General features: G+C 40.8%; 1 protein-coding gene across 2 annotated transcripts; it reads right to left on the reverse strand.

Moving 5' to 3' along the window:
• Positions 1-73: 73 nt before the first annotated feature.
• On the reverse strand, positions 74-19,792 carry LOC117954543 (BMP/retinoic acid-inducible neural-specific protein 3-like). Of its 2 annotated transcripts, none has more exons than XM_034888432.1 (8): positions 18,974-19,470; positions 18,507-18,789; positions 13,956-14,158; positions 9,704-9,915; positions 6,474-6,579; positions 5,341-5,577; positions 3,167-3,389; positions 74-1,398 (listed from the first exon to the last, which is right to left on the reverse strand). In XM_034888432.1, the coding sequence occupies exons 2-8, from the start codon at positions 18,755-18,757 to the stop codon at positions 264-266; spliced, it is 2,367 nt and encodes a 788-aa protein (XP_034744323.1). In that variant the 5' UTR covers positions 18,758-18,789; positions 18,974-19,470; the 3' UTR covers positions 74-263. The 2 variants fall into 2 exon arrangements, with proteins under 2 accessions (XP_034744323.1, XP_034744324.1); XM_034888433.1 differs by lacking the exon at positions 18,974-19,470 and adding an exon at positions 19,693-19,792 and having other exon boundaries at positions 264-1,398.
• Positions 19,793-25,044: the final 5,252 nt, after the last annotated feature.

Raw genomic sequence — 25,044 nt, forward strand, 5'->3', positions numbered from 1 at the left:
TTTAACTTTGATTATTTGATTAATGCTTACTTAGTCACATGTTTCATATAAAAGTGAAATACTTAAAAAATAACATGTTTTCAGGGGCTTTAATCCATAAAACTACACTAAAATTATGAAAACATCAAATTGTATTGCACAAAGTGTATGTACAACAAAACCTTGAACAACATGTCAAACACTTGACACAAATGGATCCAGCTGACAAAGGATACGGGGCTGTCTTTGACAAGGAAATAGTACAAAACATCAAATAGTGGCTATTAGCTACACAGTTTATTTGCCTCGTACTCTGCGTAGTTTGGTTGTCTGGAACTGAAAGCTTGCAGTGCAGTGAGTATTCTGGTCACGTCTGCACTGGGCAGTTTGAGTCTGTGGCGGAGCAGACAGGCGAACAGATCCACGTGCGGGGCCCCTGGAGGCGAGAGGCGGTTAACCTTGTAGCGCAGTTCCACCAGCTGCAGCAGAGCAGAGTCCTGTGATCCCTGAGTGTACGGGTAGTCTATCTGAAGAATCAGGTCCTGGATGGCCTCGGGGTCAAAGTGCACGCTGTATCCGAAAAGCTGCATGCTGTTTACTTTCATGTAGCCGATGTTGTTAGACGGCTCTGTTGCCTCCAGAGGCTCATAGTACACCGTAATGTTTTTGTTTCCTCCTGTCACCCCCACAGGGTCCCTGATACGACTCCTCAGGTAGAAATGAACCGTCTCAAAAAAGCTCTTCCATCTGTTCCCTACCGTTAAAGTCCAATTATAGCAGTCCAATGGGATATCCAGCTTGGTCCGTTCCCAGTCAGGGTATCCGTGCTGACCTATGGGCATGGTCCAGCTCTCTGAATGGCTGCCCCCAAAGGGATTCACAAACAGAGACAACGCCGGCTCCAAAGTGCTGTTTCTGGTGAGGCAAAATTGCAGGGTGAGTCCGAGGAGCATATGAACGCGGTTGGACTTCACCCGGTTGCTCTTGAGGGTGAGCAGCATTCTTTTCCTCCAGGATGGGTCAAACCAGGTGTTGACACGCACATCATTGCTCACAAACACAGCATTCAGAGCGATGCGCGGGTCGCGCCGCTGCAGCAGGTAGCGCAGCTCCAGATCCTGCAGGTCTCGGTCACTTTCCAAGCCAAGGTAGGGGTCCGTAGGGTCGGGCACGGCGGGCCGGCAGGCTCCCTGGATCAAGGTGTAGCCGAGGTTGCAGCCGGAGCACCTTGTCTTGTTCTCTGAGGAACAGGAGGCACAGCGGGCACCGTTGCCCACAGAGCAGGGAATGAGACCCTGGCAAGGCGGATGGTTGTAGGGGCAGGAGCAGCTGCGGCTCTCGTCACTGTAAACACCAACCTGGTCGTTCTCACTGCAGTATAAAATGGAGAGGGCGTAGCTCAACCAGAAGTGCAGAGGCCTGAGAATTGAATGACAGTTATGTTAATCACTTCAACCTTAGAGATAAACACTTCTGTTTTGGCTATTAAAGAATATCTAATGCATATTTGTTACTTTGAGTCTCATGTTGTTGTTTTTTTGGTTACATTTTGAGAAGATTAATCCTGCCTTTCAAATTATCAGTTGTTTTGATGTGCAGCAAAAACAATTTTAGCCAAACTCCGACTCTGCTGGAGTTCCAGAAGCAAAATCAGATCAAACTGAATATTTGAATCTATTGAATTCTTCCTCTGTGGTGCTGATGGGTGGTGATGACACCCACATAACAGATGCACATACCCATACATAGTGTGGGTACACGATTTGTTCTGCCCGCACTACCCGTCCTGCGCATGTGCAAGATGTTCGCGCATACGCAGATGATAACCATGATGAACAAGGATTTTTGACACTGCACGATCTGTTTTCACAGACAGTTAAAAATAAGTCTGTTACACAGTAGCAGTCTGCTGTTAGCCTTCACTGGAAAGCTAACGTTAGTTTAGCTAACAGCTAATTTGGCTAACCACTAGCTGAGACAGCATGTAAAAGACCCTCAAAACTAAAAATAACCATTAAAATATATAACAGCTGTTACGTTAGTTCTACGTTAATTGTGCTTATTTAAAATCCAATCACTCAATACTTGTCTTTGTTATTACTGTAAAGTCTTAATTTAGCTGTAGCCCGCTTTTCCCAGTGTTTAGTTTGAGTAACGTTATTTTAGACTGAATCAAGCTGTCAGTTAGCGGTTAGCCAAAATAGCTGTTATGTAAACTACCGTCGGTTACTGACGTTACTCAAACTAAACAGTGGGAAAAACAGGCTACAGACAAATTAAGACTTTACAGTACTAATTACAGTCATGACTATCATCTGCGCTTGCGCAAACATCTTTCGCATGCGCTGGACGGATCGTGCAGGCAGAACGGATCAAGTACCGACACATACATAATTTATACTGTTTATTTTACCGCAGATACAGCACATTACAATGTTATTTAAGTACAATAAATTAAAAAAATGTATTTTGTTCCAAAGTGACACAAAGAAACAGACTTACCCAGTGACCCTAAACTACTATTGAATCCTTTTTTTTTACAAGCAGAAGGGGTGTGATAAAGATGTGTAATTGGATTGTGAACTAAGAGAGGCTTTGCCAGAATTTGGCTAGAGAGCTGATGTATTGTGTCATTTAGTTAATTTCCCTGCCCGAAATAGCTATCAATATAGAGTGTTCATGAGAGGGGCATAAATCTGAGAGAAGTTATAACCACAGTGGTCTCTGGTAGGCTGCTGAAATAGAGTATCCAGGTGGGAGTACAGTAATAAATATAAGCAAAGTCATCATGTATTGCTGGCCAGAGCAGCTTAAATTCCTGGATGTGATTCTGTTCAAACAAATGGATTGTTATATGAGGAATTTTAGGATACTGGATTGATTGTTAAGTGGTTTCAACCTGCAGACAGTTAAATGGTTCTATCTGGTCAAACATGGTCTCGTTTGTCTACTAAACACCACCCTGCCGGTGGAACAGAGGAGCAGATTTGTTCCTGTCAGCACATTTTGCCTCACTTGACAACTACTTTTCCTCAAGTGCCTTCTAATAAGTACCATCCCGCTCCGCTGCTTTCTCCCAGCATCTGGTGCATAAATCATTCTCATAATTATAAGTTTTGGGGAGCACCTTGGGTTAACAGGCTGCGGTATAAATATTCCCCTCTCTTGTTCTTGCCTTGCCTCTTACCTCGTCCTCTGCAGGACTATTTTGGGCTTTTTTCGGCATCTCTTGCTGAGGCTGAAGAGCTTGTTAGCGGCGCGGCGAGCTTTGGTGAAAAGCTGGTTGCTACTGGTCTCCAGTTGCCTGTAGCGCTGGAGCATGCTGGCATCCGTCATCCACATGTGTTCCACAACAGATGTGTTTACAGCGTAATGGGTTGGCAGTTTCCCAACAAAGCTTTGGAACTCCTCTGGTAGGAGAAAAAGCACATGAATGAGTAAACTCTGCCTATGGCTATGAGCCGCAGGGTAACATTATTCCCCAAAAAAAACTCTACCCCTCATTGTTTGTCCCAGAAAATCAAACAGCTCAAGAGGAGAAATAACAGCTGCAATATGCCACGAAAGCATGTTTTGCTATTCGAATTTCTTTGGAGGGAATGCTGATCTCATGAACATGTCAGAGGACAACGTCCTTTTCATATCTTGTTTCTATGAGAGGATACATGTTAATCACCCCCTGTTGCCAGGGTACAGTACAGTACACCTTCAAAGCAACCAGTCTCTAATTAGACATGAGTAAAATTGAAAGCAAATTGCTGTTCCTGCCTTCAACATTGTGAAAGTAAGGCTTCGGTTGCCACGGTGACTTGAATCGCATGTGTTGAACAAAGAAATGATAAATACATGTATATATATATGTAAATATACAGTATATAGATATATATTATAAATATATACATTTATTTATAATGTACTTTTTTATTATAAATATATATACAGTATATAATAAACTTTTTTGTTTAACACATGTAAATACATTTTATCATAAATATCATATATACAGTATATACAGTATCTATATGTATATATATATGTATTATATATTAGGATTTATTTTTTGACGCATGAGAAAACGTTTTCAGCTTTGCCACATCTGTGTTTCACCTGGTACAAATTATTTGCACATAGGTGCACACGTGAAAGCACTAAACTCTCTGCCAGTCTCTTTCCGTACTATAATAGTATAGTACAGCAGGTTCTTCCTTTCTGATTTGTTCCACGAAACAATCTATCAGAGTTGCTGCAAATGTTGTAAGTGTCCGTGTAAATGACAGGTGAGGTTACTTATCTTCCTGTACAGTGTCGGTGTGTTTGAATGGTAATTATTATACTGTCTCAAAATGAATGAAATAATACCATACATTATTAGGTTATTGGATGCAGGCCAGGCTTTGTGTAATTGTTGGTTCATTTATATGTAAAGACCCCTTTTCAAAAACATAGAGCTGAGGGAATTCACTGTAGGAGACATGAATGAGGAAAACACAGTGTGCTCTTGCACTCCAGGGCTTTCATTCAATGTCACACGATCAATCAAAGAGCGTCACATTGGGAGAGAGTTACATTCAACAAACATGACAATAAGCTCACTGGTGCTCTAACTGTGTCGGTTAGCTCAACGCATTAGAGGAATAGGACATTTTGCATAACCTTTTTTTTTTTGTATGTTGGTTTACCTTTTCTAAATAAATGTATGCAGAGGTTGCCTTTTCCATTATGAGAGCTTACTGATATGACTTTAAAGTAATAGTTTGACATTTTGGGAACAGATTCCCTTTGTTGCCAAATGTTAGATGAGAAGCACCTCAAAAGCTCACTAATTAACATGTCATATTTTGTTGTGTTAGACAACACGTTGTATGCTGGACTATTTTTACGCTTCGGTTTTTTTACAAATTATTATTATTATTTACAATACAGGTGATTGGTATTCTTCTCATACTCTCTCATAGCTCTTAGCAAGAAAACTTAATCCTCAAATATTGAACTATGTCTTTAATTATACTTTTTGTGATTCCTTACAGCACTTTGGTGAGAACAGATGGACTTTTTAAAAATATCTGTGTATTTTCAGACACTGCAGCCCTGAACACCTAAAAAGCACCAGAGGCATCATTTGATCTGATACAATGACTGACAGGTCTCTTGATTCAGCGTCTGGCAGCTGCCAACGTTCAACAGCCAAGAATACATTTAGAACAAATTCAAGACAAGTTTATATTTATTTTTTTTGAGAAAAATAAATGAAGTCCAGCATTTTGAGAGTTTTAAAAGCCAATGTTCCACGCCTGAGTTTTTGACCATTCAAGCTGATATTTTCAGGTCTCATCTCATAGTGAATTATAATCCCTGACTCACCAGATTCCTCAAACTTCTTGTAGGTCAGCCTCAAGGTGTCTCCGATGCGCAGCAGATTGGTTTCCAGAGTATCCAGGTCAGAGAGAGGACAGTTACATTGAGGGAAGTCCACGCTGCACTTGCACCAGCAGTCGCTGCTCTGGCAAACAAACTGGCCTTCAGATTTACAGCCTATGTAGTTGAGAGCCGCCTGAATGAAGCGGCTCTGCAAGTAGCCTGGTAGGATGACCTGCAGCCCTGTGGAAAGTATAAAACTGGATGAAGATGGCTGAGGTCTTTATTTTGGGTGTCCTCGTGAAAAAAATCCTATAACTTTGCATAGTGGTCTGAGAGAAAACTAGACTCCTGACTCCTCTTGGCTCTGTATTCAGCCTTCAATTAATCTAACTGTCACGGGAGACTTTGGTCAATTACAGTTCATTTCAGAGAGAGAGAGAGCGTTTCTGTTCTCCATAAAGAGGACAGAGGTAGAGCTGCAGGAAGTGGACTCCACTACAAATTCTGCCGTTTGTTATTTGCATTCTACCCACTGCAGCTTTTAACTATTCAAAACATTAAAATGAGCCACATTGTTGCACTGGGTACAATGTTCTTTCATTACTATGAACATCCACACTGTAGTTTATTTTTACTCAATGCGACATACACTGCTGTTCGGCTGCCGCAAATACTCACAACACATCAATTAATCAACGGCTGAAAATAGTCAAGAACACATACTCAGTTTGCTCCTGTTTGAGTAATGTTAACAAAAAAACACAGTGCCCAGGTGTATTAGGAGGTTCTTAGTACAAACAAGAAAAAAAGGAAGAGAAAAGAAACTTATACAACCCATTTTTAAATGTTTATGTCTTTAACACACAATGGGCTTGGAGCTATGTTCCTAAGGGCGAAATAAGAGAGATTTAAGAAAAAGGACGGTAGGACATTTACTTTGTCTTGATGAGCTGCACCATTTATTCATGGTCAAACTGAAACCTACACTGCACAACACCTCAACTTGACAACTTGTCGCTAACTTGTTCTCTTCTGCGAGCTTTAAAGCTTGCGTCTGGTTCTTTTCTTCATCTACTCCTATTTGCGTGTGTGGCTACTGCTGATGTCACCATTATGCGCTAGGGAGCAGATCTTACCTTGTAGTTGAACCTTGTTTTCTGGACTATGAACCAGTACAGAACTGACAGTGTCCAGATTGTCATAGTTGCTGCATCCAAGCGGCCCGGTTCTGGTTTCTGTCACCTGCAAAGAAATAAAGAGAATATGAATCTTTTGTATTGTGATTTTTTCATTTCATCTCTTGAGTTTGACAATACAGAAAACAAGGCAGTGGATAGACTTAGTTTAGTCAGTGGGGGAAGTCATCTAACACGTAACTTCTACATGATCTTTTTGTATTAATTTGATTCGTAACTCATTTTTACTTTACGTGTATTTTGAAATGCCAAGAGAACATTGAAAAGCCTCATTGAAGGCTTTTTATGTCTTTAAATGGATTTTAAATGCAATGAGTCACAGACGTAATATTTAAAAGGTCTTTGTTTAAAAAGCTTTCTCGGAGACAATGAGTGGTTCTGATCTAAGAGAAGAAATCAACTAATCAACTTCCCTTTGACTGAAAAACAAGGAAGCATAGGACATGTGAATGGGACAGTGCAACGGGGGTCTGGGAGTCCTTTTGGGGGGTGGGGGGTTAACAGAGTAGATAATTTCTCCTATTCTTTTACCTTTTTAAGAGGTTTGTGGCTTGAGGATCGCTTGCACGCAATTTCTGTTAAATACATTTCTTTATTGCTGTCAAAACAAAGAGATATGTTGTCAAAGTTCCCCACTGCATTCTCCAATAAACTACATTCATCATCCAATGATTTTTACTACAAGATTAACAGGGACCTGAGGGCTTTGGCTCAAAGCTAAATTATATTATCTTGGTGGCTTTGTTCGCACACACATTTTACACACATACTGTGACACTGCTAGAGAGGCTCTCCAGACCGGCGGGTCAAAAAGTGTCAAAGCAAGGTTTCAAGTCAGTTATTTATAACTTACAGAAACAATAAGGAACTTTCACCAACTCTTCACCTTTCTCTATTTCTCCCTGTCTCCCAATTTAAATTCTATTTAATATGCTTGTTCGGCATGATTGTAACAATGACAACATTAGCAAAGTTAAAGAAGGCTCATTATGAGATTTAAAAGAAAAAGGTACAAATCATAAAATCAAGAAAATAGAACAAAACTCTTGCTCTGTGTGTGAGTATGTGTGCAAATGTGTGTGTGCTGAAGTTGGTGTGTGGGTTTGTGCTGATGTGTACGTTAATGTTAAACCACACACACCCATGCATTGCCCTATTGTCTCTCTCCTCAGCGCTGACAATTATGCTTCTTCTGGTCTTTGACATGGTAAAAGTTTGTGTGTGTGTGTGTGGGGGGGGAACTTGTCCCTCATATAATAGCTATGATGCCCCTAACTGATTTACATCATTGCTTTTATTTAAACAATAATTCATCTTGGTGTTAAACTTACAATTTATGACACGCTGGAACACAAAAACACATAACTTACACATATTAGCATAAGTTTGTGCTCTGGATCCATCCTATTTCCTCATCCTCAATAACCTATTGTGTGTGATTTTAATGAATGGCCATGTATCGCAGGTACTGCTTTACATCCCTCATAAAAAGTAGTTTTCATCTCGTTCTCTTGCTCTTTTTCTCTTGCTCTGATCTTCAATCTGCCTGAACTCCACACATACTGCAAAGTGGCAAATAAATGGAAGTCAGCCTGGCTGGAAATTAATGGAATGATATTTGTAATCCATCAAGCTGATGCACAACCATAGGAACACGTTCTCAGTTTAGGAGGGGAAAGGGGGAGTGGGTCACTTGTCTTCATCAGTGGCTACTCACTTTAGCATCTACGTTTGGCCCTCAGGCTGATTAATGTGTGCACTCTAATGGCCATTTCAGATGATAAAATGGATGATTGGTGTTTCCTAGTACAGGCACCGCCACTGCTGCTCGCCTCGTTTGGCTCTTCACTTTTCTCTTTAAAGCTTGATAGTGGGGAGGCGATGGCTTCGAGACATTGTATCTTGTAATATTGTTTTCCACTGCTATAAAACAGTCAGTCACTTAGTCTGTAATGGGTGATTAACAAAGACCTGTTTGACCATCTTACAATAAAAGTTCAACAAATTAATTTATCAGTCTGTTGCAAATCAAATCATCCCAGTGCCTTCTGCACACATGAGCTTTTTTATGTGACAATAAACTGCACGATTAAGAGAGAAAAACAGGAGAGATAGATTAGCTGAGCCCCTGCAGCTACAACATGTGAAGTTCCTGGTGTCTAGCCAATTCTGTAAATAAGCATTTGTTCTTAATCCTACCTGATTAAAAAGTAAAAAGTTATGGAAGTAAATTCCCTGAGCTGGAATTAAAGGATTTGTTAGTGCATGTTAGCGCTTAAAGTTTAGTTACCAAAGTTGCATGAATGTAAACGTTGCTCTGCACACATTGTGTGGTGGAAAGATGTAGAAGTACTGCACTTTGAGGTACTTTCATGCTACTTTATACTTCTCCTCTTCTTCCCTCTTTCTGAGACAAATATTGTATATTTGACTTTCATGCCACTTCATTCTTCTTCTCTTCTTCCCTCTTTCTGAGACAAATATTGTATATTTGATCCACTACATTTTAAAGCTATAATTCCTTGTTACTTTTCAGATTACCATATGACACACAATCCATATGATCGGTTTGATGAGTCTGTTTTATCTGAGTCTTTGTTATTGATGAAACTATCAAGCTCCACTTAAACTAGCTCCACCTCCACTAATTGTTGAGTAAATGTCAATGCATCAACAATATAGATCCAATAATATGACAAGAGACCATTGTCAGGAGTCAGTCTAGATAATAACTGTGTTTTACTGCCCTCTCTTGCTGAAATGTCAAGTCCATTGTACCTGTAACCAGACCCAGCAGTGATGTCAAAGTATACTGGTAAACCCTGGAGTACACTTAAACGTTGCCGATGAGAAGCTAAACCACTGACGGACAGCATAAAACAAGATTTAAGCAGGTGATGCATTTTACATTTTGTTGCAAAAACATGTAACATTATCATTACAGCAAGTAAAATGTTCAATTCAAGACTTTTACTTATGCTTATGTGGTATTGTCACATTTAGTTTTACGTAAATTATCTCAATACTTCTTCCATTACTTCCATTACATGTTAGGCTCACAGTAAAAACTGACTGAATGATGTTATGCAACCTTCATACAGTGCCTGTTTAGCCTTAGATCTAGCAACAGACTGCTGCTGTTTTTTTACTTCTACTTGACCTCCACATACCCGTATGGCAGTGGATGCAATCTGGAGGTGGTGCAGCCGGCGCAGGGTGCTCTCTCTGTCTGTGAAGTAGGAAGCAGCCAGCTGGTGGAGAGCCTCCAGGGTCACCGACCCCGTAGTGTTTGAGCTCTTGCTGGAGCTGCCATCGACCCCCGTGGGTGAAGACTCCTGGCTTAACTTCCTTTTGTCCACAAATATTGTCAAAGACTCCTCGCCTGTTGACAGTCAGGCAGAGGGAAAAGGAGAGCTACATTAGATCTGACAGAGCAGCACTAATCTTTCATCTTTCATTTGTAGGTTTTCAGAGAAAAGCGCAATAGTGATTGAGGCCTAGTCGACATATACACAGGTATATAAAAAAAAATCCTGTCCTCGTGAAAATGCTAAAACATAATTGAAGTGCTGTCAAGAGCATGCCAAGCCAACAGACGGCAACATAACTCCAGTAGCACAAAGAAAAAGTAGAACATGTTGGCCAATCGTTAAAAAAATATATATCATAAAAAAAGCTGTTACAGGAGGACTACCCAATAACTTGAAGTCCAACGGCCTCGTCCAAGACTGGCTACATTGGCGGTGGGTCTGTGTTGTGGTGACAGTGTTGGATTATTTCCACAATACAATGGAAGTGTGACTGTACATTTATGTGTAAATATGTAAAAAGTTCTGCTAGGAAACCTTTAACCAGTACTATTTTGGTCATGACTGCCACTGCAAGAAATGTTGCCTCATTGTTGAAGCCTCACAAAAAAGAAATAACGGCACACACTCTGACGTTAAAAGCCAAAAACCTTTCGCTGTCTATGTGAGAACACAAAAACAGTGTTTCTAAAAAGTATTCAAGCTGGCCAGAGTTTTCCAAAAGCTAAATTTACAGTGACCTAGGTGTTCTAAGGGAACTAATGGTTTAGATGATTGGATTGGAATTAGAGACACGGGTCCCTATTTTAATGATGTAAGCGCACGGCGTGAAGCACACGGCGCAGGTGTGTTTAGGGTATGTCCAAATCCACTTTTGCTAGTTTGAAGGCAGAAAAGAAGTTCTGTGTGGTTCAAAAGGGTTGTTCTTAGTGTCTTTATTAATTCAAAGGTGTGTTTTGGGCCAATCACAATCACAGTGTCATCTCCCATTCTTTTAAACTCCTTAAAAAGCCAGGCACGTTTGTGCCTTGGCGCATTGCTATTATGATGGCGGATTTGCACCGTCATTTTTTCATTTGTATGCTTGTATGCTGCTGCGCTTCCCTGTGTGTCTGTAACAAGCATAGTGTGCGCAGGCTGTGAATAAGCCTCAGCACATTTTACTAATTTGGTGTTAAAATAACAATGAAATGCTTGGTCAATGGCGCAATCACTCCCCGCTGCCTCAATATAGCAATACACCAAGAATTCACTTGAATACACCTGCCTGTAAGACAAACATACCCATGGGCGCAAAAAGAACACACCAATGCATGGCGTATTTGCTATTTAAATGATGTGGGTGCTGGACAGTCTTAAAATATCAAAGACGTCAGGCTTTGCGCAACGCTGCGCCAGATGCAAGATAGGGCCTCTTGTCTGTCTGGCACAGACAAGATCTCTGCATCTATTAAACTCTCAAGGAACAGACAGCTTATCCAAGATCATTGATTCACTTCCCCTAATTGTTTTCTAATTATCTTAATTATTTTAACCAAAAATGACATTTAAAAACAAAACAGAAGGTCTTAGGTCTTGTCTTGGATCCAAGCACATTCTACAATTGGAAACATCTTAATCACAAACAATTACAATTATTACATTATAAAAAGCATCCTGGAAAACCAAACTGCAACAACAGACTAATTAGGTCTTTTTACACTTTACAACAATAGTGAAGCACATTGTCAAGTCTGTTTCAATATGAGCTCAATGCAATGAATCATTAATCATCTTTCCGTCATTTAATAATGATGATTAAGATGTTTTACAGGTTCACGTGATGAATTAGTGGTGTGGACGCTATAAATAGCTACAGCTGTGCACAATGACAGCTGTTCTGTTGCTGTCGGGAGAACTTTTCAGATGCGGTGAAGTTGCGCTGCTTCTTTGCTGTTCTTCTCATTGACAGGTCCAATAAGCCAAGTACCCCAATGATTGAGATTTAAAGAAGAATCAAGTGCATGATTTATAAATCTGACCACACTGCTACGTTTGTGAGTACACACACACATTTTGTCGTTGGTTTTATGCATCTGGCCCCAGAATGGTGAAGTGAAAAAAAATATTTTTGTTTTTTTTCTGAGATTTTGTTTCTCCAAACTGCCTCATCTACATTGTTTCTATTGGAATAGTTCATTTCCCCCACATTTCTCGGTATAACTTTCAAAATGTGCCCCTGGGAAATTGTGTCAAATCAATAAATTCAGCTGTGGGTTATTATATTTGCAGGTAAAAGCAATAGGATAGTGTCCACACTGTGACCTACATAACTTGCAGGTCATTTATAAGGCCAATAGGTTTTTAATATAAAGGGCTGAGTTACCAAGAAAATACAGCCAGTGTCTCAGAGTGGTGAGTGCAATTTGAATTACAGTGTGTGCTTTTTAGCAAACCTCAACAACATTAAATCCTCTCTTTACTATAACTGCAAGTTAAGGCCATTTAAATTTGGCCATTTAAGGCCAAATTTCATCAGCATTTTTTCCTAAATAGTCCCTCAAGTGTCACTCGGGTGACATTTGTACTTTTAATGCACTGTAGTGTATTGAGAAGAAGGTCATACTGTAAATACACGGGTAAACAGAACCTGACATCTTTTGTTCATCTTTGTCTCAATAAGATTTCTGGTTTTCCTTCAGATGGGATTTCTGGTTTTCCTTCAGATGTGATTTAGCTTAATCAGCTAAACGTCTGCCTGGGATTAACCTTATTAATTTTATTCATCTTCCCGGTTTGATCACAAGAATAAATGTACATAAGCCATTGCCATTGGTGTGCCATTATAAAAGTAAGCAAGGAAAAATCTCAGTCAGGATTAAAAGAAAACAATGTATTTTGTTGGCAAGAAAAAAACTTCTGTAACTTGAACTCAGGACAGTGCTCTTTGTTTCCGGTTTATACCAACAATTAACATTTATTTATGTTAAAAATAAAGCCTAAACCAAACCCTTGTAATGGTGGCTGATCAGAAAATAGTCACATTAATAGTCCTGATGTAATGTCCTTATCGGCAGGATTACATTGTTTGTCAGTGGAAAACAGAAAGAAACAACTGCCTTTTGTGTCCAAGTTCACACTTTCCATCCACTATGCCATGCCCTCTACAATGTTTTATGGCTTTAGAACAAAATTGTGCTACTTCTGCCTCTGTTTCTGACAGACACAAGTCATAATTGTCATTAGCTGCTAGATATCCTTATTAGGTATACTTAAACACAGGTCATGTTAAACAATTGAGCAAACAATATTCTCAAAAGGCAAATCCAAAGCCTCCAAAACATTTGAATTGACTGTTCAAAACTCTTGCTTTCAGCAGACTTCAACTTCATTTGGATGAAGTTTTGCCACCTACAACATCAGCTACGTCAGTCAAAGTCTGACCGTCTTATATTAAGAGCTGCTCCAAGTTAATAAGAGTTTCACCCTGTTATTAAACAGTTCTGTCAGCTGAGTCCACTCTCAAAGGAGGTGATTGTATCTTTGTCTTTTCTATGATGGAGAGGTTTTTGAACACTGGTATGAAATATTTAAAATATAAAGAATTGTTTTGTCTTTAGTTCTGAGAGACAGCCAATTTGTGTGATTACTGTTGATTTTTGGCCAGTTACTGTATTTATGGGAATAACATAAAAGCGCACCGAACATCAAAATAATCCTGGATTTCAAGCTGATTTGCCTTTGAATAATTCCTTCAAATCTGTGTTATTTTCTTACAGCAGACACTTTTTAAACCCACATTTATTTCTGATGTTGAGTTGTTAAAGATAAGCCAATTGCTTACAAATGACAGTGTTGTACAAAAGTGATGAAGCTCTGTTTAGGGAAACGCTAGTTTTGACAGCCAAACAAAAATATACAATCTGCCTTTTAATGCCTTCTCCAATTACTTTTTGTAAACCAAATTGTAGATATTTTATGTTTTTTTCTATGCCAAAAAATACTGATCCAGAAAAATTATTATATGCTTTGTTGTTCGGAAACCAACAGACGGTAAAATCAGTGCTTAAAAAAGAATCGCATTGGAAGCTGTGCAAAGCAGGCATGGTTTGAAGCTCTGTGTACGCCACTGTACCTCCTAGAGTGGCAGAGAAGAGGACGTGGGTTCCATATTTCTTGATTAGACTCTCTGTAATCGTCTCGAGGGTTGGCCGCCTCCCCAGCTGGCGGATGGTGTGCATGAAGTCGGGGTCGAGGGGCAGAGCCAGGCCCCCGCTGCCACCGAAACCTTCCCGCTTCTCCACCACCAGGCTGTTGACCTTCCATCGACCAAACTCCCTGTAGACACACCAACACACACACATGAACAGAGACATTTCCTCACTTGGTTTAGGCCTTTATTGATGTAAAAGGCCCCAGGCCGCTGTTTAAAACAAGCTGTGTGGAAAGAAAAGGCAGAGGTGAATGTATGTCACATACAGTGAGCGACTGTATATAATAGTGTATAGTGTACTAACCACACAAATGCACAAACATTATTAACACAAGATGAAGCTGTTACATATCCCCTAGGGAGCTCACTGATATATAAGAAAACCACTTCTAACTACATGCTTGTATTTTTTTTTTCAAAAGGCAATGAGATTACGGTGTGCTTTAAGTCAATCAGGTGTAGGGATCAGTTATTTATCCATTGTTAGATTTTGCTGACGCTTTTACCCTGGTAATCACATAAAGTTTATTAGGGCATTGATTTGTCCATTTGATTTGTGTTATTTAACACTATTACTGTTTTATAATTGCTAAACAACAGTGGGCAACACTGGAGTCGCATATTCAAATCTCTAACTACAGTCTGCACAGCGGCAGTTCACGTGGACCAAACTCTAGTTCATTTTCCATTGCTTTAACACAGTTTTCAAATCTCTGCAGATTTATGCCGTGGCTTTAACCACGACCTGTACAACACTGTGGATTTACAGCACTTTGTTCTAATGGTAACACACTGCTGTCACTGTTAACCATACATTCAAAGATTTCAGTCTGGTGCCTGTCAAACACTGCTGATTGTAATTTTAGCTGAAGGGGTCTTGTTTTAGACTAGTCATTGAACATATTTATTTTGTATGCAAACACCAAATAAGAATTACAAACAATTATACACTATGGCGTTTGAGAAACAGGTAAAAGAGCAAAGACACCAACATGTCCAGGTCTGATGTCTGAGGTTACATACACAGCTATAAAAAAACAAAATGGGAAAAACATTACCTTTACTATAGTAAAACTGAGTTCTTACTGTTTTTAAGAAAGTAATGGAGGTGAAAGCAATGGAAACACCACATTCATTAGTATTTAGAAATGATGAAAACATCTAATGTGATGAAGATAACTTGCAACATGATGCTAGAGATTATTTTGTCTTTTGGGGGATATCTTTAGCCTGATACCAGTTATTGGGAACCAGGATGCAGAATTCTACAATTTTTATTTTTTTAGCAGCAAGGCTTTAAAACTGCATTGCAACATTTATGTTGCAAAAGAAAACTGTAATTTCTTTACTACTGGTCCATAACATCCTAGAGGATTTCCTGCATAGACAATAGGGAAGATAGAAACAAAAGTCCGGGATAAGCAGTTGTTGATTTTTGGAGGAATTTCCTTACAGGAATGGTTTGGTGTTTTGGGAAATATGCTAGTTTGCTTTCTTGCAGAGTCACATTATACCACACTCATCTGAGACAGGTATCAATCTACTTATCTAACTCTCACCAAAACAAATGAGTGTATTTCCCAGAATGTCAAATGTCATCAAAGAACTGCTCCAGTCTAGTGGTTCAGGTGTAACATACTCAGATTGGTTGGAAACATATTCTGTGCAGAGGAGCCCGGCATTTCAGCCCAATTCAGACGGGGCCCGACTTATTTACAGGGCTTTGGGCCGGGTTTTGGGCCGGGTTTTGGGCCGGGCTTAGGGCCGGGCTTAGGGCCAGCATTTGAGCCAGTTTTCACATCATACCTCCCTCAAAGGTGAAATCACAAATCGCAGCTAAATGCGTGAATTTCTGTTGTATAGATGCTCGACTATTTGAAACAACAGCAGGGAATGGTTTCATAAGAGCTGATAAAAGTAGGTGCAGCCCACGGCCACCTGTCAGGCAGAAGTGCACTCCCGGGCCCCACCAAAATTTCACGAAAGTGCAAAGAAATGGCGATTGCTAAGAGAGATGTTGTTGAAGAGATCAAGGGGGTTGTGTTGTTTGACATGACAACTGTCACATGGATGGATGATCACCGTAAAATGAGCTACATGTCACATGCATGTAGCTCCAATCACATGCCACTATGTGTGCAGTCTGCCTGTCATAACTGGTGGATTGTTGGTAATTGGGACAGACAGCAAATACACTACTATTAATAATACATATAAATCATCTTGCCTAAGTTTTTAAAATAGCTGAGCAACTTCTAAATATTTCCACATACCCCCTGGTTGTGAATCTCTGATCTGTCACTGTTGTCTGAACAAGCTTGCCATAGCTTTAAATAACTCCTGAATGGATAAAAAAGATCTTATTGGCATGCAGCATTGCAACTCCCACAGCAACAGAAAGACGTAAAACCAAAATAAAGTCCCGCATCAGCTGCCATCATTTGTTATCTTGTGCCCTTTGGACACAAGTCTCACTGAACTCCAGCTATTCACAAACAGTCTGGGAGACACAGCTGCTACTCTCTCTCTCTCTCTCTTCTCCCGTCTCTCCATAGCATCAGTTAATGTCTACCTCTCCCACCGTGCTGCCCGCTGCTCTGTGTACCTCTCTCCTTCTGGGAGGTAATCAAATCACTGCCATGAGAAAAATGATCAGCAGCAAAATAATTGGGGAACTAGGACATTGTGGAGTGTGTCATTACAACCAATCATCATAATGAGGGGACAGGCTGAGTGCCCGTCCCTGGTGGACGGATAGGCATTGTGTTTCCTGCCCAGGGTTTAGTCTACAACTATTCCATCAGCATTCACATATGGCAAATGAGGGGTGTCCTCTGTAGGAATGTATTTAGCTATCTAATGATAAACTGTTAACTGTGTGTACTGTAAGTAATCAATAGCAAGGAAAACAAGTTAAAGAAGGGAAAAACTACAAAAGGTGCAGTGAGGAACAAATCGACAGCTTAATCACACACTGCTGCATACGCACATGCATGTGATGCTCATTGTGATGTTTCAGTTATTACAGAGGTCACAGGGGCAGAATAAGCAGTTCAGCCTCCAGGCTATTTAAGAGCACAAAGAAAAGTACTAAGCATCTGCAACTCTGTGGGGACTGTAATATATATAGCTATGTGCATGACATATTACTAAGAATAAATCCCTCTGTGTTTCCACAATTGATTTTTTCCTGTTATCCACAAGACAATACTGGCCAAAACAGGCAAATGACCAAAGTTGGTTCTCATTTTGGAGTCTTCCCTGAAATCCTCCTGACAGGTTGCAGACTTCTGACAGGTTGCAGGATTGACTGCTTCAGGGTAAAAGACCCTTGAGCAGTGAGACGCCAGCCGATACAAATAGCGGCCTGCCTTCAACAGTCTGAGCTGTTTGCTCCTTTTGTCATTTTCAATGAATTTCTCTAAATATGTGACTGGTTTAGAAAAGAAAAAGCCTCAAGTCAGGGGGCCATTGGGACATTTGTGCAGCAGGTCTATTGAAAAAAAAATGCAGCTGTCACTAAGAGATAAACACCTCAGCCTAAATGATTCCTGAGAGGAGATAATGGACCAGTTGATTCATGCATGTATGCAGAGCATGAAAGAACTCTTGAGGCATTAATAAGTCACCTTAATGCTCACTATCTAAAAACTGCACTAATGTACACTAGAAAAGACTCCACAAGAACATCTCATTTTCCATAAGATCCAAAAATCTCTCAATATCTAAACCCAAACAACTGTAGGTAAAGCGATGACGTTTCAACACACAGACCTTTGACAAAATCATGAACATACACATTAACATATGTAATTACAAATATATCCAATTCTGCCCATCTTATTGCATGTGTGTGCCCTAAACACTGACTGGAATGCATCGATCAACTTAATGGACACCTAACCGTTGAGACAAAGCAAAAATACAGTATACTGCATCTTAAGAATGCTTTGGATGAATTTTTTGACACATGCAGCTGTGAAGTGCAGCACTGCATGAAGTCACTGAAGGAATGTACAGTAACTGTTCACAGGGGATTAACTCCTGCTGTATAATCAAATGCAGAAACACTGAAGCATAAATCCAAGCAAGGAACAGATCAATGTTTGGTGCTACAGTATTCACATTAATGATGCGTTTTCACTCAGAATACAAAGGTATCGGGAAAAAGGGCACACTTTGCATTGCTACAGCAGTTCTTCAGATTTGCTCATCAGCTTGCAACTAATTTGGTGCAGGTGTGATACCTGTGAGGGCTCTCCTGAGAGTTTGCAGGTTTTCATTCCTAACACTAGAGCAGCTGCTTTCACTGATTGCTTCCTTTTTGGCTCAAAGTGCTCATTAGTGAAATTATACAGTAGCATGTTGGGTGAAAAACCTACAAACACTCTCACACAGCCCGAACCTGAAACTCCTGAAAGAAGCACGCACATGCATACACACACCAAACACAAAGCTCTCCGTCTGTCTTACCTGTAGATCTTGTATCGGGTGCTGAAACCTTGCTGGTACCTCTCCGCAGCTTCCGTGAACTCCAGGGACTGGTGGAAGGGCCCTTTATCCGACAACAGCCACCCCAGGGAGGCTGGGGCTCCGTCGCCTTGTCCGGCTGCGGCTGCGGCTCCAGCGACCCCGGAGGTCCAGCAGCAGCAGAGCCAGAGGCTGAGAGCCGCCCCCTCCCATAGCAGAGACAGCCGCTTATGACTGATTCTCTGACAGCTCATGCTTCACCCAGCGACACCTCATTCTCTCCGGACTAGGAAGAGGACAGACCAGAAAGACAGTGTTACAGTTTAACATGGGAGATAACAAAAAGTAGGCTATATCCTGCGTGGCGCAGATTTGCAGACTATGTGAACATTTCCTTTTAAACCCAGCATTTGAGAGTTAGTTAGACTCAGTGCCAGATCACATGTTTTATAAAAAACACATAGGCCTACCTGATTTTGCAATAGGGATTAAACGATGCGTTCTCAAGAATAAGTGAACTATATCTATCTTGCGAGGGCTGCAAATAAAATCTCTCCAGTTCATTGATCCGGCTAAATTCATTTATTCGTGATGAGTCCTTTCTTTCAAGCGCTACTCCAACTTGATTCTTGCTCTCACTCAACTTTATTCCGGGAGACCATCCTCCCGCATCCGTGCACGGAACCGCTCCTCGGTGAGAAGTTGCAGCAGCGGAGACACGAACACAGCTGAGTTCATTCTGGGGATGTCCGTGAGGGAAGAGATATGTCCAGAGGTTGAACGCCTAAGGTAGATTTCTCTATCCTGTGCGAAATCCCTTTAATGCACCGTATGATCCTTCACTTCAGGTTGTTATCATTCCTCTACATTCTTGATAAAAACGTTGCGTGTGAGCTATGATTCCCCCCTCCACAGAGCGAGCTGGTGGATGAATGAGCGCCTGCTTCTACACAGAGAGCTTTTTCTTCCCCAGTTTTTTTTTTTTTTTTTTCTTTTTTACAAGTGAGATAGCAAGAATGCGAGCAAGTGAGTCATGATGAGGGTGAAATATACAGTCTAAGTGGATTTAAGTTTTCAGGACTGCAGGATGATGATGATGGTGATGATGATGATGATGGTGATGATGATGATGATGATGATGATGATGATGATGTTGATGATCAGGGCTGCTTCCATCATTCACCATTACCTTCACATAATTCATCCTCATTACACGGCATCACAGCGTGTTCCTCTCTGTGTGAACGTGGCACTAAAGTTTTAAAAAGGAGCTTTGGTGAACGCCAAATTAATCTGCCAGTGTTGTCGTCGTCCCCCCGTCCCCCCCCCCCCCTTGTTGTCCTGTGCTACAGATCAGAGCCTGTACCTTGCATGATTAACTGGTCCACCTCTCTTAGAGTGACATGCACACACCACTGAGCATAATTACATTATCAGGAAACAGGTTTCTTGGATGATGTACTGTAATTCAAATTCAGGAGTGCATATTCATGTTGCCACCGCCGAGCGTCATAATTTGCATAAAAAACCTTTCTCTGTGTAAAAGGATGCTTGATTTCATAATTAGGCCTAAATAAATGTTGACCTGTGACATGTAAATAATAAACTTTGAACACTCTGAATTCAAATGGTATTTCTCACACAGTGATGGGCGAGACAGGTGTAGGAACAGATGCTTATGTGGATTATTTTTTCACCACCTGCCTTCCTCGCAGCAACAACACAACTACTTGACGTGCAGTTGACACATCTTTCAGACATGTGAGAGCTGAATGACGTTAGAGGAAAGTTAGCTGCCACAATACTTCAAGTTATGGTGGAGGAGGTAGCAGGGAGAAAGCTCTGTGTGTGTGTGTGTGTGTGTGTGTGTTTGGGGATGGGGTCGACAGGTACAGCAGATGAATCTCTAATTAGACTCTTGTGTCTGCTCCTCTGGGACTACAACAATGAAAAACAAGGCAAATTCCAACGCTAGAATTTGTTTGATGTTGTGGCAATTATACTTTATGTTTGCCAGGAGAGTCCTTTGTCCTGCTCTCTCAAGTCATCTTGTCATTATGCTTGTCATTCACACTAAAACCCGGATAGACAAAGGCTTCCCTGTGTTAAATGGGTTGCAAGGAGAGTGTCTGTTGATGTAGTTGAATCTATTGCCTGCTTCCATTGATTCCCCTTTTTGCTTTAATGGAATTTGGCAAGTCTTTTTTCTCCTTTTCAAAGTTCAAATTAGGACAGTCAGTTCAATAACAGGAGATCACATCTTTAAAGCCTAAATAGCTGTTGTATCCGTCAGTGCTGCTGACTGACTCAATAAACTCAAACACTTACAAATTTACAACACAGGAAAGTTTTTCTTGTAATCTTCCAACTGGAGGATCCGCCTCCCCAGGTAGCTGATCTCTGCATTTAGGACATCTGTAATGATAGAGAAGCCTGCATTTGCTTTTGCAACAAAAAGAACACATTAAATATTCCAACTTGTAATTTGTGTGGAGAAAGGACAGGAGAAATGAAGGAGGCTAAATGAGCTTTTCCCTCGGGGCTGCAAACTGTTATAGTCTCTTGAAATCTGGGTCTTTCTTGTCTGTGTGTGCTGTAATTGAAAAGTTCCAGCACCCGGTTTCTTTTTTCCTTCCTTTGCTTTCCCCATGCTTTCTTTCCCAGTCTGACATCCCTTACTTCCTTTCAACCACACAAACCAGCAGTCTCTCCTTTTCTTTCAGCGTCTCTGCTTTTTCTGTCTATTTCAATTCTCTGTCATCTCTCATTTGACTCATTTCCCTCCCCCTCCCCTCTTCGCTCCTTGGCCGCCTGCTGAGCTAAAGGACGAATGTAGCCAGTTTTGATCATTTGTGCCTCAACCATCCTGCTGAATCAACCTCTTCCAGCACATGAGAAAAAAAGGCGGGGAAACTCAGAATTGTACAGGAAGATGATGTAATCGCTTGACGTGACATGGGGTGTCAATATGCCTGAACACAAGCGCCTCAAGCCCAGTAACATGCCATGTGCCAAAGTAATCACAAGTCAAAAATGACATTGTGATTTCCTCCCACACCAGGAAGTCAGGGAAAAGATGTTCAACTGCACCTTCTGACATGAAGGCTTTGGCATAAAACAGGACTGTGTGTCTGTTACTGTGTGCGTCTTGGCGTCCTCTCTGTTGAAATGAGTATATCAAGAGCTCTGGCGTCTCAGAAGTCTGCTCACTTCTTTGTGTTTCATCTGACAACACGCTGTAGCTTTCCCTGACTGCAAATGTGTTTTACTGAGTAATTAATTGTCCTACACCTTTAGTTGTGAAAGAATGAACCGTAGTTGATGATTATGGCCACACTGTGTGCCGTGTGCCCATTGTTCTTTGAAAGTCTCAGTCACCGAACGGAAAGGCGATGTAACTTGGCAGGTGGTGAATGTGAAAGTGCGAACAAAATGGTACGGATAATGACGAGGTCTCGCCTTTGCTAATTCCATTTAACCCTGGAGTGAAGACAGCTATTGGAGGGAAACCTCTCTGGTGTGGGTAATTGGACAAGCATGCAAAAAAAGATGTTTGGAAACTAAACAGCAAATGCCTCCCACGCTTTCATTTGAGTGTGAGGGGGACCGAGACACATTAGCAATCGTTTCAGCACATTAAACACGATCTCAACACTGAGATTTTTAAAAAATAAATGAATTCAGGTTTGATTAGTTTTCCCCTTCACACTATTTTTTTTTATTGAGGAAAGAAAAAAGTCAGCTCTGCGATTGCTTGTAATGTAAGTTGGGGGAGAAAACAACTAAAGAAAAGTTCCAATGGATGTGAAAGAAAAACAGTGTTATTTTCCAAATGCGTCCAGGGCCCACCTGGTTGAGTGCACTGCAGCTCTTTTGGTTATTCAGGTCAGGGAACACACATGTCCGAGGCTTTGTCAAAGCTTTGGCTTCTGTGGCCCAGCTGCTATTTTTGCTTCTTCCCTGTACATGCCCTTTCATTCTTGAGTCACACTGAAGCATTGGAGGGCTGACCTAGAATACTGAAGGCCTGTCACACAACAGGACAGGAACCTTTGTGCACAGAAAAGGTAACTAAACACCACTCAGGAACTAAAACTGCTTTTCTATCTATTAAATATCCTCATGCGGTGCTATTGAATGTATTTAAATATGATTGGTGCAATTAAACGAATTGTGCAAAAAGGCACTTCATGGCCTCACTTTGTACTAACTGAGTGCTAGTCTAGCGCTGGCATGGAAGCTCGTTCTCAATGGCAAAACACTGCTACAACACACACTAGTTCACCATAATCTACAAAAGAACTACTTACTTGTCCTTTTCTGCAGGTATTCCACAAGCGCGCCCTCGTTTAAAAGAAGTCTCCCAGCTAATCCTGCCTTTTATTGACCAAAGTTGGAAAAACAGTAGCTAATGTGATCTTACCTAGCAACTGCGCATGTGCAACTCCTAACAAAGATAGTGAATAAGTGAGATGTCTTATTCTGTAGCAAAAACAGAAACCCGCACAGGGTGACAACAGGATCTGCAGCAATGTGCAGAACTACAAAAATATGGTGTTTTTTTGAAAATGAAACCATGTAAACCTACTCTGGTACAACCTCAAAATACAATTATGAACCTGAAAATGGGCATAATATGGGGGCTTTAATACTATCATTAGTGTAGCATGGAGACTGTACCATTATCCTTCTTTTCAGTTTTTCTCTTGATTCAATGAAAAAGCTGACAAAATTGACCAAAATATACTTTAAAAATATTTATTTATTTTTAAGTTGTTTACAAGCAAACCACAAAAATGCATTAAAACATGATGACTTATTTTGATAAAGTTTCCCCATATAAAAGATATGCAATGCTTTTGTACACTTGTTAAATTGGCTGATCACAATGAAAATGAGTTATCCACTGGTAAAGCTCATCTGCTTACCATGACAGCCACACACCTCCAGACTGAGACTTTAACCCAGACTGTCCCTAGTCTCCGTGATCCTCAGTTCTTTCAGTTTCCTTTGCCTGTGACATAGTGACGTTGGTATTTCCATAAATACCCATACTTATAAAGATGTTACGAAATTGATATGAGGACTTATTGTACTCACTTGACGTTTTGATGTTTTGGTGAAAAATGATCTTATGTCTGTTTTTCTTTTCTCTGTCATATCTGGGAAACAACAACACAAATCTTTAATGTCAGATGTCTAAATATGAGTTAGGTTCATGGGTTCACCACACAGTCATAATATAATTATAAAACATCTTGTGTCCTCCACAAAATATCAGGTTTTGCGTGGGACAGAGGATATATGTTTAACTGCAGCAAATCCACTGATGAACCACTTAACACCCTATTGAGCATAACAACTGTAGATATTCAATGTTAACCTTAATATCAGTTCACACACATAATGTAAGTCTTATCGCTGTGTTAAGTAGTGGGTGTACTTCTATTGCACCCACTACAACTAATGCATTTCTGGGTGCAACAAGCCCCTCTGACCCCCCTTGAATGTACTCCTGTGGTGCTAGGGTTCAATCTATTGCACCTAAGGACTCTAATGAAGTGGTTGCACTACTAACAAACCCTAAATATAAGTTTTTTTTTAGCTTATATCTCCAGTAAAGTGGTAAAAACCACACAAAGCCAATATCATTTGGAAATGTAAATCAGTTTACTTTGGAGGCAATGTTTATTTCCACACTCCTGCAGATAAAACTGGAGTCAATCATGGCATCGTGATAAAATACTGTAATCGATTGACAGTCCTAGTATTTAATTGTGCTTGTGGTTGACGCTGTTCTGGGAAGGCACGTGTCTGTGAGTCATCAGGAACAATGAATCAACTTGCCAGTCTCCTGCTGACTCTGTTGGCCTGTTCTAGCGAGCCGGCTAGATGTAAACATCAGAATAAACACAGAGGAAAAGGTGGGGAAGATGAGCTTAAGCTAGTAAGACCATCTCTGCAGCCATGTCATGACTACTGGTCAATCATCAGGACAGGGAACTCCACGATCCAGTGACTCTGCTGGCCTGGCTGCTTGACCTTTTCAGGTGTGGGCATCCGCGTGGATCCATAGCAGTGGGTGAGGATGTCTGTCGGCTGCAACCTGTTGCTGAGATCTTGACTGCGTGGACAGGCATAACCATCTCTGCGTCCATTTCCATCTCTGTTTAAACGGGGGTGCCGGGGCAGGCGTAGAGGTCTGGTATTCTGGGCGTCCTATTGAACAGTGTGCAGGCCTCGTACGGGGAGTCAGGGTGGTCTTTCCAGTGGGATGTCGGAATCATTTTGTATTTTGGTTTACCTTTTTGTTTGGAGGAGTATAAATACTTTATGCAGAGGTAACCTTTTCAAATGTGAAAGCTTTAAATTACTGACAAACTTTTATGTTAAAATCCACTTAAGGGAGAGTTACAGTTAGAGTAACTGTGCACTGAAAGAAAGAATTGAATGCTAAAAGAGCAGAAGGTTTGGCAGGAAAACAAATACCTTGCCATTATGAAAATTATCTCTCACTGGGACGTCCATTCAGTCAGCAGAG

Source organism: Etheostoma cragini, chromosome 12, assembly GCF_013103735.1.
Source record: "Etheostoma cragini isolate CJK2018 chromosome 12, CSU_Ecrag_1.0, whole genome shotgun sequence".
Lineage (NCBI taxonomy): Eukaryota > Metazoa > Chordata > Actinopteri > Perciformes > Percidae > Etheostoma > Etheostoma cragini.

What these genes read in the sequence shown, in the direction of transcription:
- LOC117954543 (XM_034888432.1), bottom strand. Translation starts at nt 18,757, where the DNA reads ATGAGCTGTCAGAGAATCAGTCATAAGCGGCTGTCTCTGCTATGGGAG. An exon ending in TTGCATCCACTGCCATACGG is followed by an intron (nt 6,580 to 9,703) that starts GTATGTGGAGGT and finishes ATTTCTTTGCAG; the next exon opens with GTGACAGAAACCAGAACCGG. An exon ending in CAAGAAGTTTGAGGAATCTG is followed by an intron (nt 3,390 to 5,340) that starts GTGAGTCAGGGA and finishes TTCTCCTACCAG; the next exon opens with AGGAGTTCCAAAGCTTTGTT.